The sequence below is a fragment of the Cebus imitator genome, unplaced genomic scaffold (genome assembly GCF_001604975.1).
Source record: "Cebus imitator isolate Cc_AM_T3 unplaced genomic scaffold, Cebus_imitator-1.0 Scaffold1, whole genome shotgun sequence".
NCBI lineage: Eukaryota > Metazoa > Chordata > Mammalia > Primates > Cebidae > Cebus > Cebus imitator.
The window spans coordinates 3,534,038-3,555,728 of NW_016107316.1; the positions used below are offsets into that span (position 1 = coordinate 3,534,038).

The 21,691-nt window shown below is 46.2% G+C and overlaps 1 protein-coding gene across 10 annotated transcripts in view; it reads left to right on the plus strand.

The window, feature by feature from the left end:
- Positions 1-21,691, plus strand: part of LPIN1 (lipin 1) — a 152,644-nt gene that overhangs the window by 78,703 nt on the left and 52,250 nt on the right. For all 10 annotated transcript variants that reach the window (XM_037737390.1, XM_037737378.1, XM_037737380.1 and 7 more), the window contains 4 exons: positions 10,364-10,564; positions 12,595-12,690; positions 16,474-16,781; positions 20,260-20,385. In XM_037737390.1, coding sequence (XP_037593318.1) covers positions 10,364-10,564; positions 12,595-12,690; positions 16,474-16,781; positions 20,260-20,385 — 731 coding nt within the window. The remainder of the gene's footprint in view (positions 1-10,363; positions 10,565-12,594; positions 12,691-16,473; positions 16,782-20,259; positions 20,386-21,691) is intronic.

The following is a 21,691-nucleotide window of genomic DNA, read 5'->3' on the forward strand; positions in this document are numbered from 1 at the left end:
TACCTTTAGGTGTCATGGCTGTTTATTTAAACTGTTTGCAGTGACTTTTCTTTGGGAGCCTTGTCGTGTGAACTTTATGCTCTGGGAGAGAACAATTCTTGCTGTCTTCTTCATTTCTTCTGATTTTTAAATTTTAATGCATTTCCCCCTCATTCCCTTCCTTGCCAAGCTACTCTGAAGGTGATGGGTACATCTTGCTGTTTACACTCTGGAATTTCATGATGGGGCAAAAAAAAAAAAAAAAGTTTCTTGCTTGGGATGAATACTTGATTTTGTGGGGTTGCCATGATCAGGTCATAGAATCTCAGCATCAAGTTAGAGCCCCGTCAGATGCTTGAATTGCCTCTACAACCTCTTTGCCAAGGTGTGGTTTAGACTTTTTGAATGCTCCTTTTGAGGGTGAGCTTACTCCCTCCAGTAAGCCAGCTCTCATTGGAAGCTTAGATTGTGCCTTAGCTTCTGCTCTGGATTTGAAACAGCCTCTCTGTAATTCAGACTTCGGTTATAGTCAGTCTTCGATGATCTCTCCAGCACCGGATGGGCTGTAAACACGTGCTAAATATGAATTGACATTTAGAATTAGATGGTTGCCATCTGCTTTGCTAAAGCCCCACATGACTGATTGGTCTTTACCTGGGCTTCACCCGTTGATACTGGACGTACCACCTCAGATGAGGAGGTAGCGCCATACAGAGGAGAGCAGCGGAGACTAGGGGTCCAGCCTCGGCCCCCCGCTCTTCTCTGTTCACTTTCCAGTCATGTTGGAGCAAACCTGTTGCCCCTGGCTCCTCATCAGAAATGGGGTGATGATGCTTACCCTGGAATGCTTCTCGGGGCTGTTTAGAATCGAATCAGGTGTGCTTATAACATGCCAACGAGTTTCATACATTTTATGGAACAGGGAGGTTGGCGGCCTTTCCTCTGGGGCTTAGCAGTAATATGTGAAGTGTTCTGAGCGTAAACAAATCAGGGGTATTGGGAAAGGTCTGAGGGCTTTGGAGGATTCCCGTCTCCCGAGGCTGACTCCTCTAGGCTGAACCTGTGGCTGCCCCAAGAGCCCCAGGAAAACAAGCATCAGTTCAGGGTCTGTACCGACAGCACAGACAACACTTCAACTTCAAACAGGCAGGAGGATTTGTTTTCTCAGAGAGCCCCATTCTGTTTTGTTCTGAGTGTCCTTTCAAAGGTAAGTCAAAGGTGCTGAAACCTGAGTACGGTTAGATAATTTGTTTTCAGCAGTTCTCTTTCATTTGCTTCTGGCACAGTTCCTCGTTGCTCTTTATATGCCATGACCTGCCAACTCCTTCCTCATTAAAACACCAGGGGCTTTGCACATATACCTTGTGGCTCCCAACAGCCCTAGGCCATCTGTGTCTCCTGGGTAAGTGGAGACCCTCCTCACAAAACACATCCACACCCTCCTGCCTACCACTGCTTCCATCCTGGTTTTGGCAAAATGGTCACTACAGATCAGTGAACTTCGCTTGAGCCCTGGTCCTTTGCTCTGGGACACCCACTCGTTCTCAATGTTATAAAAATAGGACCAAGGGAGCTTGGATCCTCCATTTCCATTACACCAGAGAAGTGTTCTGAACCAAGAAAACACTTTTGCTTTTGGAAATCAATCACCATGTAGATATTAATGCAATTACATCATTCCGGAAATCCCTAGCTCGGTAGACAAATGCATAGGATTAGACTCCTGGCAAGTGTTGCAGAGTGTCATCAAAGAAGACATGGGAAGTTGCTAAAGAAAACATGTCCATGTAGCACTGCAGACATCTCCTGGGCCCTGCGATGGGGCAGGTACCACGTCAGAAATGAGCAAGGCTTGTCCCTGTCCTCAAGGAGAGAAGACTCACTTGGTAGACAGATGTCTGTTCAGCCACTTGACAAATGACAGTAGTATTTCTCAAGCAACTGCCCTGGATGGCTGGGCTGGAGGGCTGAAGAGGAGGTTGAGGCTGAAAGATAGAGTCATGTGGGCGTGTTTATGAAGGGGGCATATACCTGGACAGCCAGGGGAGGAAACAGGAGGCAGCTGGACATCCAGATTTGAGGAGTAACTGTTCAACTCCTGCAAGACGCTTAGTTCTTAAAGAAGGGACAGTAGGAAGAAGAGTACAAATGAGAAAGATTGAACAAACCCGGGGATTGTAACAGGGCATTTATTGAGACAGTTTTGCATTCATTTGCATATAATTAGATGTTGCTTACCATGCCATCATTTCATTTTCAAGGAGCAAACCCACAATATGAAAATGGAGCCGCTATTATGTCACAGAAAACGTGCCTTAGGTAATGTTCTAGTTAAAGGAACTAGGAAGGAAATTAAAATCACTTTTATTTACTTGCATAATAAATGAGTGGAACAGCAGATTTTCTGAATTGTCCATTAAGGGGCGTGGCCTAAAAACAATTCAAATCTATTTATTTATTTAGAGATGGAGTCTCGCTCCGTTGCCCAGACTGAAGTACAGTGGCGCAATCTTGGCACTGCAACCTCTGCCTCCTGGGTTCAAGTGATTGTCCTGCCTCAGCCTCCCGAGTAGCTGGGATCACAGGTGCCAGCCATCATGCTAATTTTTGTATTTTTGTAGAGATGGGGGTTTCACCATGTTGGCCAGGCTGGTCTCGAACTCCTGACCTCAGGTGATCTGCCCGCCTCAGCCTCCCAAAGTGCTGGGATTATAGGCGTGAGCCACTGTGCCCGGCCCCCATATTTATTTTTAATAATTGATGCTATTCGAGTTGAGCATGCTGTTTATTATTAATGTCATAGGTAGAGTTCTGAGCAGAATATGCTTGCAGATTTTTATGTTCCTTGCTGTATTATCTGTTTGGTTCTGAGATAGAGACAGTTTCTAACCCAGAGGTATCTGGAAAGATGGTATCCAGTGGGATGTAATAACCTCAGGAAATTTGTTTTATTACAGAAGGTCGAGCTAGAAGATGTCACATTAAAAAAAGTATGTGTTTCTTCACCTTAGAGCTTCTCTGAAAATCCACAGTTAGAAAACCCCAGTCTTGCCAAAGGGTATTTGTAAGATTTGGCTGAGTTCTCCGTCAAAAACATTTGAATTAGGGGTTGTAGAATCCTGTTTCAAGTGGTAAATAAAATCCTGTCAGGTGAAGCCACTATTTCTTGCCAGATTTTGAGATTAAAATCAGTAGGTTTAAAGGGAATTTGGTGTGGGGTGGGCGAATCGCAGGCATCTGAAAGCTGATCCACTGGAAATTAAATCATTCCATTTGGTCCTCTGCAGGTTTTGTTTATTGTTTGTTACCCTTGAGGTAATTAAGATACTTTCTTCTTTAAAGCAGATATTCCCCTCACTGCTGCATCATGTGTTTTAGTAGGCAGCAGGAAGCAGACACCAAAGACAGTCATGAGATTAGCGGGCAGGCATGGGGAGGTGGGTTGCTTGGCTGGTTTTGTCTGGCTTCTTCAGGTAAATCAAATTAGCTTCTTCCTTCAGCCTTTTACTTGAAACATAACTGAGAGTAAAATTTGGGAATTTATGCCCAGCCGGTTTATTCTTGTATTCTTTAAACATTCGTCCAGTGTTTGTTTTGAAGAGAGCTTGGAGGAGGAGCAGAGAAAGAAGAACCCTAATCGCCTCTAACTTGCCTGCACCCATCTGGCCAGCAGGTGCCTGGGGTGACCCGGCCCACCCCTGTGCCTTCAAGGGCATGGTCTGTCCCGTGCCTTTTTGGGGAGGCATTCCCCACTCCACCTCAAGCTTTCTTTCAAAGAAATTGTCTAACCAAATAATATCCTGGCTTTCTGAAATGAGTTCTGGTTAATACAATATTGTCTTTCCTCAATTCTTAAAACAAAATGTTAATTGTGATAAAATACACGTAACATGAAATTTACCATTTTAACCCTCTTTAAGTGTGTGGTTCAGTGGCAAAATGGAGACCCTGTGCTCATTAAACACACAGTGACTCCCTGTTTTCTGCTTCTCCCCAGCCCCTGGTAATCACTCTTGCAGTTTCTATGAGTTTGTCTACCTGAGGTAGCTCACATAAGTAGAATCATACAGTGTTTGTCCTTTTGTGACTGGCTTATTTCACTTAGCCTACTGTCCTCAAGGTTCATCCCCACAATAGCATCTATCAGAATTTCTTTCCTTTATAAGGCTCAGTAATATTCCATGATATGGATAGACCACATTTTGCTTTTCCATTCATCTGTCACCCTGGGTTTGCTGCCTCCTTTTGGCTATTACGAAAAATACCACCATGAACTTGGGTGTGCAAATATCTTTTCGAGACCCTGCTTTCAGTTCTTTTGGATATTACTCAAGACTGGAATGGCTGGATCATAAGCTAATTTTATTTTATTTGTTTTTGAGGAATTCAGACTGTTTTCTGAAGTGGCTGCACATTTTACATTCCCGCCAGCAGTGCACAAGAGTTCCCATATCCTTGCCAACACTTGTTATATTCTGTTTTTTTTTTTAAATAGTAGCCATCTTAATAGATGTGAGGTGGTAGTATTCACCCTTTTAAAAACTTTCAGTGGTTAGTTGTTAAGGCAGGCCCAGGTAACTCACACATCTAAACCCAGTGGAGATGTTGAGTTCCTAGGAACGAACTGCCAGGTGGAGCCCATGATCCTGTCACTTGCTGAGAATTATTGAGAAGATTTCCTGCTTTCAAATCCAGGTGTTTTCAGATTTGCAAAGAAGTTATTCAGTAGAGGGAACAGCTAAAGATATCAAAGCACCACTAATCTAAGCTAAAGCCACAGCTGGGGATATCAAAGCACCTTCTGATTATTTGTGGTATGAAAATACTCCAGACCAATCCAATGGGAAGGTCACAGAGGAAATCGGAGTCTTGGCTCTGTCTCTGCCATGGGGGGAGCTTTGCTAAGTCACTTCCTGTTTCTGGGCTTACTATTTAAACATGAGGTGGTTGGGAACAATGACTAAGGATCCTTCCAGCTTTCAAGTTCTTGGATTCTGAGCAGTAACCTTGAGTTTGCTTACTAAAGAAGGGCAGGGATGCTTGTTCTTGAGAACAAGAGGGCAGAGCAACAAATTATCAAGAGTTGCTAAGAACCAAGGAGTGCAGCCTTTGCCTTGGAATGGTTAGAGCTGGAATTAGACCTTACGGGTCACCCAGGCCAACGTGCTCCCTTTACAGAGGGAGGCTAGAATGCAGAGATGTGGCAATGCTATCCACTTACGAGTTTTCTCTTTCTTATGAGTAAAAAAATACTAACAGTGGTTCTTAGATGCACTGGCCTGGGTTTGGGGCCTTGCTGCTGGGGAGGTGGTCTCGTCATTCGGTGACAGACATAGCTCACCTGCAAGGGTGATGAGGGAGAAGAGATGGGGGACATGAGAAGAGGCTTTACAGAACCAAAGGAGAGGTCCCTTCAAAATCCAAAGACCTGGGTTCCAGTCTGGTGAAACTGGGCATGTCAATCCAGAGAACCCCTCTTCACCAGCCCTGTGATCTTCACTGCACTTTGGCTGTCTTCTGGTTTTACCATCCAAAGGCTGCATTCCTACAGGGTGTTCTGAGAGTCAATGTGAGACGACGTATATGAAAGAAATTGTACAAAGATGTTATCACATAGTTTTAGAGTTAGAGGGTTACCTCTCTTACCAAAGACGTTAAAATCTAAGTTCAACATTGAAGGAATAAGAAGTATCAGGGTTACAAAGAATCATTTCTTGTATTGTGTTTCTTTTCAGGAACCATCCCACCACACCTTTTTTGCATGAAGTTAAACCTGCACCACTAGCAAACTTAGAAAAATGTGTGTTTTGGGGCCAGGCACGGGAGCTCACGCCTGTAATCCCAGCACTCTGGGAGGCCGAGGTGGGCGGATCAGGAGATCAGGAGATCGAGACCAGCCTGGTCAACATGGTGAAACCCCACCTCTACTAAAAATACAAAAATTAGTCAGGCCTGGTGGCGCATGCCTGCAGTTCCAGCTACTTGGAAGGCTGAGGCAGAGGAATCAGTTGAACCCAGGAGGTGGAGGTTGCAGTGAGCTGAGATCGCACCACTGTACTCTAGCCTGGGTGACAGAGCAAGACTCTGTCTCAAAAAAAAAAAAAAAAAAAGTGTGTTTTGATATTTATATATGTATGTGACATGTATTAGCAGGGCAGATCAAGGGGGAGCTGGGCACTGGTGTTTACCCCCAGCTGAAAGGAAGGCTGATGTGTGTCCCCCTCTGAGGGTGTTTAGTAGGGGCTCGGCTTGCTTCCTCAGTTGAGAGAGGAGGTGTATCAGTACTGAGAGCTTCACTTAAAATAGTAAAACGCACCTGCGAGGGCTTCATGCATTCTTTTCTTTGTAGGCATCATTCATGGCTTTTGGTTCTCTGGTCTGTTCTAAGTTAGAATTAAATCAGCAGTTCTTACTGGCCCCTGCCTGCAGGGCATTTGACCACTTTTGAGCCTCATTTGCAAGTCAGTGTAGTGATCTCACTTTTGCTTATTTCATAGAGGTTGTGGTAAGATTTACAAAAGGCATATTTTGTTTTTTTTAACTTGAAAGACCAAGGCTTTATCCTTGGCCTTAAGAAGGTAGCTTATATGAGAACAAACAAGGCATGCAATTTCCTCTGCTCTCATACACGCTTCTGACACCAAATGTGTGTGTGTCTCTTCTTCTCTAGCTCTCGGAGCTCACCACCTGGGTGCCTACAGTTCAGTTCAATTCTGACACGTCTACCTGGAGTTAGCGTCAGATTCCACAGGGTAAGGGCTCAGCCCCACAAGGGGTCCCTCACTTCAGATGCCAGTCACGAGTCTGGGTCTCCTGTGCTTCTGCCTGGCTGGCTATAAATCGGGGGTTCCCATGACCCCCTCCTTTGGTTCATTCCCTTGTGGATGGGCTCACAGAACTCAGGCAAACAGTTTCCCGATCGTCACTGGTTTATTATTTATTTTTGAGACAGAGTTTCGCTCTTGTTGCCCAGGCTGGAGTACAATGGTGTGATCTTGGCTCACTGCAATCTTCGCCTCCCAGGTTCAAGCGATTCTCTTGTCTTAGCCTCCCGAGTAGGTGAGATTACAGGCACCCGCCACCATGCCCAGCTAATTTTTTGTATTTTTAGTAGAGAAAGGGTTTCTCCATGTTGGTCAGGCTGGTCTTAAACTCCTGACCTCAAGTGATCTGCCCTCCTTGGCCTCCCAAAGTGCTGGGATATCAGGCGTGAGCCACCGTGCCCTGCCTCACTGGTTTATTGTGAAGGATACAACTCCAGGGCAGCCAGATGGAAGGGTGCACAGGGCAATGTGATGGGGGAGGTGGTGGTGTTTCCATGCCCCCTCCAGCACCCCAGCCTCCCAGCACTGCCACGCGTTCACCAAGCTGGAAGCTCTCTGAGCCCCTTTCTTTAGGGTTCTCTGGAGGCTTTATTACACAGGCGAGATTAATTAAATCATCCGCCATTGATTACACTTTATCTCCATCCCCTCTCCGTCCCTGGAGGTTGGAGGTTGGGTGGGGGATGAGGAGTGGGGAGTGGCTGAAGGTGCCAACTCTCATCACTGGTTTGTTCCTCCAGCAGCTGGTCCATCCCCCTCCTCTGATTAAACTTTCGTGTGGTTGAAGGGGCTTATCATGAATGACCAAAGACTCTCCGTTCACCTTTATTGCTCTGGAGCTAAGGAACTATTTCAGGAGCAGGGGAGGAAAACCAAATATCATTTTTAACAAAAGATATTCCTATCACTCTGATCACTTAGGAAATTATAAGAGGGGTTTAGGAGTTCTGGCTGGGGACCTGGGGATGAAGACCAAAATATGTATTTCCTATTATATCATAATACTACAGCACCACTGAGTGCTAGGACAAGCTCCCAGAACCAGCCTGTCTACACAGCAGGTTTGTTGGCCACAGGTTCACACACGTGGTATTTGCTGGAATCTGTAGGTGACCTGGGGCGGGGGTGTTGACAGTGTAGTCACATGTGCCCTGGGGTAGTCGCCTTGAAGAATGGGAGCAGTATGGCCGAAGAGGAGGGGTGAGGTCTCAGGGTGGACTGCAAGTTGCATCATGCAAGCAAATTCTTCCTGTTTGGGTGATACTTGCAACCGCGTGGCTTCACGAGTCCACCAAAGCATCAGGTGAATAAAGAGGAGAGGAGAAGAGAGTCTAGGACTCAGCCTTGGAGTGTAAGTCAGAGCTGGAAAAGAAGAGGCCCCAGAGATGGGGTGACCACCGAGAGGTGCCATGTCCCTGAAGGGCCAGAGGAGGGTTGGTGGTGTGGCACCGTGAAGCCGAGCAAGGAGTGGAGAGAGGAGGACCGGAGGACTCCCGCCTGCTATGACCCGGTCCAGGGATAAGACTCAAATGCTGTGGCTCAGTCAGGACCGCCGGTTGGCACAGCAGGGCGCGCCCTGGGACAGTCAGGACCGCCGGTTGGCACAGCAGGGCGCGCCCTGGGACAGTCAGGACCTCCGGTTGGCACAGCAGGGCGCGCCCTGGGCCAGTCAGGACCGCCGGTTGGTACAGCAGGGCGCGCCCTGGGCCAGTCAGGACTGCCGGTTGGTACAGCAGGGCACAGTGACAGGGCAGAAGGGTGGGAGTGGAGAGCCAGGCAGAGGGGAGTGATGCGGGCAGGCGTGGACCTGCACCAGGGGGTCAGGGACCTGGAGCTATGAAAAGGAGGCCACAGCACAGCAGCAGCTCGTACTCCAGCTGCCTTGAACCCGGAATATCTCTTGGCCTGTCCGTTTCCCTCTGTTTCTTCTGTCTCTACCTCCTTTCCAGGCTGGGAATCGTTTCTCTCCTAGCCTTCCTGCTGTCAGGTTATTTTCTTGCCTGTCTTTATGTTTTTATTGTAATCTTTTTTTCTAAATCTTAGATTGAAGTATCATTTTGTTCTAGAATCTGATGGCTTCACACAGCAGAGCCTGCATCTCCTGGCATGGCCCCTGCCCTCCATCCTTCCCTCCTGCACATTCTCTGTTCTGGGCACAGCTCGCTCTTCAAGGCTGGTGGTTTTAAGCTTCCATGCCTCTGTGTGAACCTCTTGCTGACCCGCAGTGCCCTGTCTGCCTTCTCATCTGACATCTGAGGGTGTCCCTGTCCTCCTCCAAGCCTGCCTCCAGCGCCAGCTCCTCTGTGATGCACCTTCTTTCCTTGATCATAACTCCCTTGGTGTTTACTTAAGACAAATTCAGCGACACTGACATTTCAGTCTGTGTGTGTATATATATATACATATATATATATATCCACACACACATATACATATACACAGGCTGAAAAGTCTATGTATACACATACATATGTATACATATACATAAACAGATACACACACATACACACACACGGACTAAAATATATGTCAGTGTAGCTGACATTTATATATGTCGCATATATGGTCTTGCACTCTCTGGCTGGAGTGCAGTGACACGATCTCAGCCCACTGCAACCTCCACCTCCTGGGTTCAAGTGATCCTCCCACCTCAGCCTCCCAAGTAGCTGGGACTACAGGCATGCACCAGCACGCCCAGCTAATTTTTGTGTTTTTAGTAGAGTTGGGGTTTTGCCATGCTCAGGCTGATCTTGAACTCCTGGGCTGTAGCCATGCACCTACCTCCTTCTCCCGAAGTGCTGGGGTTAAGGTGTGAGCTGCTGTGCCCTGGTAGTTCCTTGTATATTACTTCTCTTTCCTTCATGATCCTGTGAGCTCCTCCATGGGACAGGGACTTTCTTTTTATCTCTGTTGTGGCACCAGGCCCTGTAGAGATGGCCTGAATATTTGCTTAGTGGATTGCAGTTGACAGCCGGCTGGCATCCCAGAGTGCTGGTGTTCCCTGGAGCAGAGGAGAGAAGTCAGGCAGGCAGGCAAAGGCCACGTGGAAATTGTTGCAAATAAAAATCATTCATTTCCCTTCTTCAGTAAAAATAGTCATTTGTTTTTCAACTAATATCATCAAATAGCTATTGTGATTGGCATGGTGGGGAATCCTAAGCTGTATGAAATAGTCTCTTTCCTCTGCAATCTTGAGATTTAGTGTGCAAAACCTGTTCATCATGACAGAAGAAGGGACAGGTGGCAGGGTCCTGAGGATGATGTAAACAAGCTTCACGGGACCGCAGAGAAGACAGAGCCAGGGACAACTGAGATTAGGTGTCGTGGGGTCAGGGCTGTCTGTGCTGGCCTTCGGAGAGTGGAGACTGGTGGGCTTGCTGTGGGAATTGGGGCAATGGGCCGTGATGGGCCGTGGGGGTGGTTGGAGCACATTCCAGAAACGAGATGGGCTGAAAGTCCAGTGTGTAATTCATGTTTTTGAAGTGGTGACAGTTCATTTTTACTGGCTCTTCCTTGGATTAATTGTGTGCCCGTGTGTATTTTGTTTGTCTGTTTTCCAGGTGCAGACCATGAATTACGTGGGGCAGTTAGCTGGCCAGGTGTTTGTCACCGTGAAGGAGCTCTATAAGGGGCTGAACCCCGCCACGCTGTCGGGGTGCATCGACATCATCGTCATCCGCCAGCCCAATGGAAACCTCCAGTGCTCCCCTTTCCATGTCCGCTTTGGGAAGATGGGGGTCCTGCGCTCCCGAGAGAAAGTGGTGAGCTCACGGGGCATGGGGACCTGGCGCCGGCCCTCCTTAGAGAATGCCCTTGCTCTCTGGTGGTGCCACCTGTCTTGAACTTCCAGACCCAGAGTTTTAGGTTTCCGTTGGAAATGGCCCAGTCATGGAACTGACAATGACTAACTGAAATTATTCTAGTTAATATCGCTGTGTAAATTACAGTGTGGCACACACCACTGTTTATTAACCTCCTGTGTTCTGTGGGCCAGAAATTCAGGCAGAGCACAGAGAGGTGGTTTGTCTGTGCTCTCTGGGGCCTCAGCTGGAAAACTCAAAGGTGGGGGGCTGGAATCATCTGAACACTCATGTTCTGTGTGACTGGTGGTGGATTCTGGCTCTTGGCTGGGCTCTTCGTGGAGGCTCTTGGTCACACCACCTACCCATGGCCTCTCCATGTGGCCAGGGTGCCCCACAACATAGCGGCGGTGGTGAGGCAAGCATCTTGAGAGGGAGGAAGCCAGGCGGATGCTGGATCTTCTTATGGCCTAGCCTTGGAAGCCACATGGCGTCACCACTGCTGTGTTCCACTGGTTGGGGCCGTCACAAGCCTGCCTGGGCTCGAGGGGAGGAGAAATAGGCTTTTCTTGGTGGTGTCAATGGAAGAGGAATGAGGTTCATAAATTTGGGGAGGAGAACTAGGTTGCAGCCTGCAGGGGGGCCAATTCTGACAGGCTGGGAAGGGTAGCCTCCAGCCAGAAGCAGGACACAGAGGCTTTGAGGGAGGTGCAGAGACCAGGGATTTGTGCTGTCTGGGGCCACAGAATCTTCATAGTTAATAAGCCGTAGGAGGAGTTATGAGTGTTCAGGAGAGGAAAATATGTACCTGTGCACTGTGCTTCATGCCTCTCCGTGGGACCCACATTCAAAATGCGTCTGCGCTAGCAGCAGCTGAGGGTGGAGTTTTCCGGTGTCTGACGTCAAAGGGTGGAGCAGAGGAAAGGAAAACCCTCAGGGCACTTTCTCCCTTGACAGGCCAGGACTAGTTCCTGGGCTCTTATCAGGCAAAAAAAGGCAGTGCAGCACAGTCTTTTAAAAGGGCTGGTTTCTGTTTGGCCCTTGGGGAAGAAAGCGTCACTGCAGTTAGTGAGGTGGGGTAAGAGGAAGCCTGGCCCACCTCCCATTCCATCATGGCCTGGAACTCAGTTCTCAAGGTTTCTCTGGCATCTCCTTGGCCAAGAGGGGGTCCGTTCAGTTGGTTGGGAACTCAGGATTTTATTTCTAGTTTATGTTCAGGAGTGGCAAAGGTTCTAGAAGAGCAGGTAGGGCCGGGGTCTTGACGTGGCCTGTTTTAGAAAGGACACTCTGCTACACAAATGGAAAGACAGAAATCCTTACAAATAGACGTTTCACCCCCCACCTGGGGTGGAATTTGGGATGATGTCTCATGATTGGTCCATTGACTTAAGTGGAAGCTCTTCATTGAGAATGTTTGAAGGATCCCAGCCAATAGGTGATGACTTTTCCCGGGTGTAATTTCTAATGTCTGGGGCTGGGGAAGCTTTGACTGCAGCTTGCACTGTCACCAGCCGCGTGACCTCTTGTCTGGCCTCAGCTCCTCAGCCAAAAAAAAGAGGAGCTACACCAGGTGGTCCTGGAGGAATCTTTCCATTAGGTTGGTGCAAAAGTAATTGTGGTTTTTGCCATTATCTTTTTTCCACTATTTTTAATAATAAAAAATAATGGCAAAAGCCCCAATTATTTTTAGTAATTAGTAATTTAGCAATTAGCAATTACGATTGGCAAAAACCGCGGCTGTTTTTGCACCAACCTACTGTTCTGGGTTCCGTCTTTCCCGGTCAGGGGCCTGCCCCCCAGAACCCAGAACTCCTCCAGTGCTCAAGTGACAGTTCCCTTCGATGGGACCGCCTGGCCGAGACTGGGAGATGTGCGGCACTTCAGGGTGTGTGTGATGACCGATGACCGTATACGCAGAGACGTGGCCGTCCCCTGGGGTCTCGTGTTCTGGCGAAGACAGCTCATTCTTTTCTTAACTGTTTTCCCCTCAGGTTGACATAGAAATCAATGGGGAGTCTGTGGATTTGCACATGAAATTGGGAGATAACGGAGAAGCATTTTTTGTTCAAGAAACAGATAATGATCAGGTAAAGAGGGCTGGGTGGTTAGGGTGACTTCCTACTTTTGAGCTTTGAGCAATGCTTATCTGGAGACACAGAAGTTTGTGCAAAGTAATAGTGGCCCGGCTGTGGGGACCTAGCGGCAGACGAAAGTGGGCGTTGACCTGCACTAGGGATTTGAGCATGGTGGCCTGGGGGCGTGCTGAGTCCACACAGACTCATGGCTCCGCTGGCTGGCTTCAGTTTGCTGACTGCATCCCAGGGGACAGAGACATGGGCCCGGACCACTGTCAGAGGTGTGCACATTACACCCTGTGTCAAATCTCAAATAGCCAATGTCCTTGTATTTAGTGAGTGGCTGAATCACTTTTTAAAAAAATTATTTAAAAATTTTTATTAGCTTTATTGAGATGTATTTCACATATACACAGTTTACCCATTTCAAGTGTACGCGTAGTAGTTTTAGTATATTTAGAGACAGGTGCAGCTGTCACCACGGTCAATTTTTGAACATTTTCATCACCCCAAAAAGAAACACCATACCCTTTAGATACCACCTCCCCTATATTCTACCCCCAACCCCTGAGCCTAAGCTGACACTAATCTTTCTATCTCTATAGATTTCTCTATTCTGAACTTTTGAATGGAATCATAGTATCCGGTCTTTCGTGCCTGATTTTTTTTGACTAATGTTTCAAGGTATTAATGCTTTATTCCTTTATATGGCCAAATAGTATTCCATTGTATCGATAACCATGTCGGTTCTTCTGTTTCATCCATCATTACAAACAACTTGGGTGGTTTCCACCTTTTAGCTGTTGTAAATAATGTGGCAGTGAACATTTGTGTACAAGCTTTTGTGTGGACACACGCATTTGATTTTTCTTGGCTACATACCTAGGAATGGCATTGCTGGGTCATGCAGTCACCTTACCTTTAACATTTGAGGAACTGCCAGACTGTTTTACAAAGCAGCTGTACCATTTTATGTTCCCACCAGCAGTGCTCAAAGAGTTCTGATTTGTCTACATCTTTGCCAGTTCTTTTCTGATTTTGTGATCCTAGTCATTCTAGCAGTTGTGAAGTGGTGTCTTTTTATGCTTATGATTTGCATTTTCCTAATAACTAGCGATGTTGGGCATCTTTTTATGTGCTTATTGGCCATTTCTGTATCTTCTTTGGAGAAATGTCTATTCAGATCCTTTGCTGGTTTTTTATAATTTTTTTTTTTTTTTGAGACGAAGTTTCGCTCTTGTTACCCAGGCTGGAGTGCAATGGCGCGATCTCGGCTCACCGCAACCTCCGCTTCCTGAGTTCAAGCAATTCTCCTGCCCCAGCCTCCCAATTAGCTGGGACTACAGGCACACGCCACCATGCCCAGTTAATTTTTGTATTTTTAGTAGAGACGGGGTTTCACCTTGTTGACCAGGATGGTCTCGATCTCTTGACCTCGTGATCCACCCGCCTTGGACTCCCAAAGTGCTGGGATTACAGGTGTGAGCCACCGCGCCTGGTCCTTTGCTGGTTTTTTGGGGGGTTGTTTGTCTTTTTTGTTACCGCCTTGTGTGCCTTCATTATATATTCTAGGTACAAATCCCTTATCAGGTATATGATTTGTAAATATTTTCTCCCATTGGGTGGGTTCTCTTTTCACTTTCTTGATGGTGTCCTTTGCAGCACAAAAGTTTTTAGTTTTAATGAAGTCTAATTTGTTTTTGTTTTTAAAGTTTGTGTCTACATTTTTAATGCATTCTGTTTTTTCTTTTGTTGCTCATGCTTTTGGTGTCATATACATGTAACAGTCCTTTGCCAAATCCAAGGTCATGATTTATGGTTACGTTTTCTACTAAGACAAACCACTTCTTTAACTCTTTTGTTCACCGATGATGAAGCAGCTTAAAGGGATCCGATGTAGGGAATCCTGAATGAAATTGACTTAAACTAGTTCCTTTCCGGGAAGACAGCTGTGATTAAAATGGAATGGCTCTTTATAACTAAAGTGTCCATAATTGCAGCTTTGGGACAGAACAGCCCAGACACTGCCTCCATCCTGCCCGCCCAGGTGGGTGGCACCTGGGGAGGATCCAGCGTCTTCTTTTCCATGTTTTAGAACAACCCTGTGGCCACTGGGGATCCCTGCCCACCTGCTCCTCACCTGTCTTAGATGGGAAGGCTCCGAAAATGCTAATTGCTTCTTAATGGTCTTTGACAGAAACCCTTTCCACTGCATGTGGACACCCGCAGTTTTAATTTCCATTTGTACCTTGCTTTAAACAGATTTTCGGCTGTTGGAGCTAAGGAAGCATTTTGGGCCAGCATTCGGCGGGACCTGTGTGGGACCTGCTTGCTGGTCTTGCTGGTCTGATGGGGTGGTGCCTGTGGTGGGGTGGGGCCTTGAAGGCCAGAGTATGTTCAGCTCCATACAGATGCCTCTTAAGACCCGCGGAGGCCGCTGGAAGCTGGGGATTCCTTGGCCGTCAGCACTGCTTGGTGCTGCATGTGCCTACACGGGTCTGCCTGGCCACCCATTCCCTTCCAGACTGTGGACAGCAAGGGCCCTTCTGTGCTCTTGAGAATCTGTGCTGCTTCTCTAGTTGGTCCAGTCCAGCAGCGGGTAAGATGACCTCTCACTCCCGTCCAGCCTTAGCTGTGTGTCTCAGGCGTGGACGTTATATTTCAGCATGTCTGATGCTCTCCAAACCTACCTGGATGATTAGCAGCACATTTTTATTTATCCCCTCTGTTTTATGGATATTCTTTTTTTTTTTTTGAGACGGAGTTTTGCTCTTGTTACCCAGGCTGGAGTGCAATGGCGCGATCTCGGCTCACCGCAACCTCCGCCTCCTGGGTTCAGGCAATTCTCCTGCCTCAGCCTCCTGAGTAGCTGGGATTACAGGCATGTGCCACCATGCCCAGCTAATTTTTTGTATTTTTAGTAGAGATGGGGTTTCACCATGTTGACCAGGATGGTCTCGATCTCTTGACCTCGTGATCCACCCGCCTCGGCCTCCCAAAGTGCTGGGATTACAGGCTTGAGCCACCACGCCCGGCCTATGGATATTCTTATTGTTAACAAGTCTCTCATACAAAATGAGTCGTTCATTAATAAAATGATTACTAGAATTATATAAAAAGTGCTGAATCATTACAAACAACTACTCAATTGACAGGTTGTGTTTTTTCCTTTTAAGGAGAGGGTCCATGTCTACTTCCTTGACGTCCATGTACCTGCCTGGGCCCTGGTGCAGGCAGGCTCTTGGGCGAGGCTGTCAGTTGTTTTGTGTGTTTTTGGGTTTTAGATGATTATTACTGCACTGAATAGAAAAAACACACAATACACATTCTCTCTCTTTCTCTGTCTCACACCCACCCACACAGGCATGCCCACACCTACGCAGAAGGGCAAGAGTGCATCCAGTTCCCAGCATGATATGGTGACTCAAAGCCCATTTGTTTTCTCTGTGCTCTGGATATTTCAGCCAAAGTTGAATTTTGGGGGCTTGAAATCACTGAGAGTTACTTCCCATTGTTAAAATTATATAAATGCAGAACTGACTGCAGAGTGGCATTTGGTACGTTGTTGGCTTTCTGATCTTCTACCAGACTGGGCAGCCACATCTCCAGGTCACTGTGGCTGTGGCGTCTAGCTGGGCCACCTGCTGCAGCCCTCCGTATCTCCAGGTCACCGTGGCTGCGGCCCTCCCCAGGAGGTGCTTGGCCTCTGAAGTTAACCTGGAGGTCTCTGGCAAGGCCTCGTTCCTTACACTCGAATGAACGAGGCTCTTTTTAGAAAATGTGTTCTTTTCTTAGGAAGTCATCCCCATGCACCTGGCCACCTCCCCCATCCTGTCAGAAGGAGCTTCGAGAATGGAATGCCAGCTGAAAAGGAACGCTGTGGACCGGATGAGAGGCCTGGACCCCAGCACGCCAGCCCAGGGGATGGCGCCCAGTGAGACACCGTCAAGCGGCTCAGTAGTAAAGAAGAGAAGAAAAAGGAGGAGAAAGTCGCAGCTGGACAGCCTGAAGAGAGACGACAACATGAACACGTCTGAGGACGAGGACATGTTCCCTATCGAGATGAGCTCGGACGAGGCCACGGAGCTGCTGGACGGCAGCAGGTGACAGCTGTCTGGGGTGGCGGGGCTGCGCCAGAATCAGACGGTTAACTGTTCAAGATGGTTTTTATAAACTTTTTCCCCCAGAATTCCTTATTCTTTTATATGTTTTAGACCAGTGGTCCCCAACCTTTTTGGCACTAGGGACCAGTTTTGTGGAAGATAATATTGCCATGGACTGGGGGTGGATGGTTTTAGGATGATTCAAGTGCATTACATTTATAGAGCGCTTTATTTCCATGACTATTATATCAATATGTATATAATGAAATAATTATGCAGCTCACCATCATGTAGAATCCGTGGGAGCCCTGGGCTTGTTTTCCTGCAAGTAGACGGTTGCATCTGGGGGTGATGGGAGACAGTGACAGATCATCAGGCGTTAGATTCTCATAATTCGTGTGCAACCCAGATCCCTCGCACGCACCGTTCGCAATTGTGTTCGCGCCGCTATGAGAACCTAGTGCTGCCGCTGACCTGGCAGGAGGAGGAGCTTAGGCGGTAATGTGAGGGATCGGGAGTGACTAAACACAGGTGAAGCTTTGCCAGCTTGCCCGCAGCTCACCTGCTGTGCGGCCCCGGTTCTCACAGGGGCAAGGGCCCCAGGGGTTGGGGACCCCTATTTTAGACTAAATTTTGGAAACATGTGGACCCAATCCTAGAGTGGCATAAAGATTTGCTGTGCTGTGGCCAAGAGACAGTTGGTGATGCCAAACCTCCTTGGCTGATCACTTCAGCAGCCTGGGACGAGGTCAGGAAAAGGAACTCAGCAAGTGAAGAGTTCACGACCAAGCCCATTTTCTCGGAACCTATTTATTCTTATTTGAGCACCAACTATGTACAGTTGGGCTGATGTATAGACAAGGGCTGATCTCAGGCTCAAAAGTGAATGAAGAAAATGCTGTTTTCTCTGTAAGCAATCTTTTTCCTTTTTAATTTGGAGGTAGGTCCAAAGTTTGATGGAAATTTTGTTTTCTTTTCCTTTGCTTTTAACAGCGTAGTCAAATTCTGTTTGTGTATATTACTGTGTTGGTGAAAAATGCCAGTTTTAAAAAGATAAAATTCATTTTGAAAGGATGTTTGATGTTTCAGATTTTTGTGTAATTCAGTGTAATCTTTGATCATTGTTTTTATATTTTCATAACATAAAGGGGGGATAAGGAGCATCAGCAGTATTGTCCTGTGTGATTATTTGGAGTAAAACATATTTTTTTCTTGGTGAAAAATAAATGTCAACTGGCAACGAATATTGCTTTTCCAAACTATAGTCTCTAACCTATGACAGGCTCAGAAACCAGGGTCGTTGGGCTTCTTATAATTGCCTTCCCTGCGTGGCTTTTAAGTCCAAAATGTAGTGATAGGTGTTCCAGGTAATAGCAACATGCAGAGAGATGGCCTCTGCATGACTGAAACTGTGAATTGTAAGCAGCCAGGCGTGGTGGCTCACACCTGTAATCCCAGCACTTTGGGAGACTGAGGCAGGTAGATCACAAGGTCAGGAGTTCAAGACCAACCTGGCCAAGATGGTGAAACCCCATCTCTGCTAAAAATACAAAAATTATCCGGGTATGGAGGCAGGCCCCTGTAATCACAGCTACTCGGGAGGCAGAGGCAGAGAATTGGTTGAACCTGGGAGATGAGGATTGCAGTGAGCCAAGATCATGCTACTGCACTCCAGCCTGGGCGACAAGAGTGAAACTCCATCTCAAAAAAAAAGAAAAAAAAAAAAAAGAAAAAAAGGAAATTGTGGATTGTATTTAGTAGTGAATATGCTTATACTTGAAACAAGGTTGTCTGTAGTTATTCTGCAATCATGAGGCATGTTTGGTTGATGCCATTTATTTCTTTTTTTTTAATTGTACTTTAGGTTCTGGGTACATTGCAGATCATGCAGGGTTGCTGCATAGGTACATACATAAGCAGGTGGTTTGCTGCCTCCATTCCCCTTTCATCTATATCTGGCATTTCTCCCCACGTTATTCCTCCCCACCCCCCACTGTCCCTCCCCTAGCCCCCCAACTGACCCCAGTATGTGATGTTCCTCTCCCTGAGTCCACATGTTCTCATTCTTCAACACCTGCCTATGAGTGAGAACATACAGTGTTTGGTTATCTGTTCTTGTGTCAGTTTGCTGAGAATGATGGTTTCCAGATTTATCCAAGTCCCTACAAAGGACATGAACTCATCATTTTTTTTTTTGGCTGTGTAGTATTCCATGGTGTATATGTGCCACATGTTGTTTGTCCAGTCTATCATTGATGGGCATTTGGGTTGGTTCCAGGTCTTTGCTATTGTACACAGGGCTGCAATAAACATATGTGTGCATGTGTCTTTATAGTAGAACTATTTATAGTTCTTTGGGTATATACCCAGTAATGGGATTGCTGGGTCAAATGGAATTTCTATTTCTAGATTCTTGAGGAATCGCCACACTGTCTTCCACAATGGTTGAAATAATTTGCACTCCCACCAACAGTGTAAGAGTGTTCCTGTTTCTCCACATCCTCTCCAGCATCTGTTGTCTCCAGATTTTTTAATGATCGCCATTCTAACTGGCATGAGATGATATCTCAGTGTGGTTTTGGTTTGCATTTCTCTAACGATCAGTGATGATGAGCATTTTTTCATGTGTTTGTTGGCCTGATATATGTATTCTTTTGAGAAGTGTCTGTTCATATCCTTTGCCCACTTTTGAATGGGTTTGTTTGTTTTTTTCTTGTAAATCTGTTTTAGTTCTTTGTAGATTCTGGATATTAGCCCTTTGTCATGTCAGATGGATAGATTGCAAAAATTTGTTCCCATTCTGTTGGTTGTCGGTTCGCTCTAATGATGGTTTCTTTTGCTATACTGAAGCTCTGACGTTGAATTAGATTCCATTTGTCTATCTTGGCTTTAACTCTAGATGGATTAAAGATTTAAACCTAAGACCTAACAGCATAAAAACCCTAGAAGAAAATGTAGGCAAAACCATCTAGGACATATGCATAGGCAAGGACTTCATGACTAAAACACCAAAAACAATGGCAACAAAAAGCCATTTGTTTCTTCTGCTAGATGAAACAGGATCGGCAGAGGGTCACTGAGTTATTCGGAAGCTCTGCCTGTACCTGGCAGGGGTATTATACCACTTGGGGGCCAGTTTGGGGCTGCTGTACCTCCTAAGCTTTTGGAACGTGACTGTGCAGGGCAGCAGGAGGTGCCGCAATGGGAGGAGCCAGCATTGTGATGACTGTGTGCGTGTCTGAGTCTGAATGCTGAAACAAAATCATTTTACATTTGTAATTTGGCCAAAGCGTTAGCACATAGACACATTTATGGATGCCGGTACTCACTTTTTCCCCCTCCACTGCCTGGATCAGGTCTGGGTATTTAAAGAGATCATGTTAATTGCAAAGCACTTAGAGCTAATCAAGAAAAAATTGGAACTTGATTATGAATCTATCATAACAATTCTTTGACTTTAATCTTTTTTTTCTTCCAGAACTCTTCCTAATGATATACCTCCATTCCAAGATGATATTCCCAAGGAAAACCTCTCCCCGGCTGTGACTTACCCTCAGTCAGCCTCATACCCTAATTCAGATAGAGAGTGGTCACCCACTCCCAGGTAAGCTGTTCCCCAGGCCCAGTCCAGAGGCTTAGAAGTCAGTGATAGACAGCAATTCTAAGAAAAGAATGAAATAGAAATTAAAAATGAAAACAGGACCAGTAAAAACACAGGGTAGAGTAGGAGGTGGAGATGAGGATTAAAAACATAATGTGTCCAGATCATACACTTGCATCTGGTGTCAGAATCTATCTGCAGATATGGTTCTTAGCTCCCTGGAGGTGAACTTGAAAGGGAAAACATGTAAATTACATAATGCTAATTGGTAATTGGAGAAAACACAGTGGCAGAGCCTTTCTTGATACTTAGCCCTAAGTAAAATTCAAAAACAGAGACATTGCTTCAGGAACTGCTGAAGTCCTTCAGGGCTATTAGCCCGATGCCTCTGGCCACACTTAATCCATTCTGCTGAATTCAAGAATATTCATTTCCCTGAAATGAACTCACAGATTGCCCTAGAGGAGAACTTGGAGAACTAGAGCTACTCAGCGTGGAGATGCTTTCCTGAAGACCCCAGAGATGTTTAGATCAATGAAACCTGTGGGAATAGTGAGCCTCCTGTAGTTTTCAAAGGGCTGGGGAAGAAGGGTAGATCTAAATCCTATGTTCTCAACACAGGAAAGAATATAACCCACCACTGGGATAAAAATTCATTCTCCGGCAACAGAATCTTAGACGTTCTAATGCTTTGTGGGTTTGTGATCTCTAAGCGGCCACAGCATTAAAATCTCACAGTAGGTGGAGTTGGGCTATTAATCTCTCAAAATGCTCGGGGATGTGGTGATAATGAAAAAGAGATTGAGAAACACTGATCTAAATGCCAGTGGTATCCTTGGATTATTAGTACACCTCATGCTTTAGATTGGCTTCTGGTTTGCAGTGAAAGTGTGTGAGCCCTCAGAAACTCTGGGTTCCTACCTAAAGCCAGTCTCATCAAAACGCCACCCCTGGTTCCAGTTTGATCAGGGTAACCTTGTGAATTAGCCAGCAGCAGTCACCAGTGTGTGCTGACGTGGAGGCTGGAGAGAAAATAGGTATGTCTCATGCCTGGTTTCCAGCCAATACTGATATCTTAGATTAGTCCAGTAGGCCAGGCTGAGCCCATGGCAAAGTCCCTGCATGGAGGTTGGCCTGCATCAGAGCCTAGGCCTGTCCAGTAGAAACGTAATAATTAGCTCCATATGTAATTTTAAGGTTTCTAGTAGTCTTTTTTTTTTTTTTTTTTTTTTTTTTTTTTCGTGCTTATGATATTTTTATTATGTTTATGATAGTAATTTTTAAATTTTTTATGATAGTAATTTTTAAA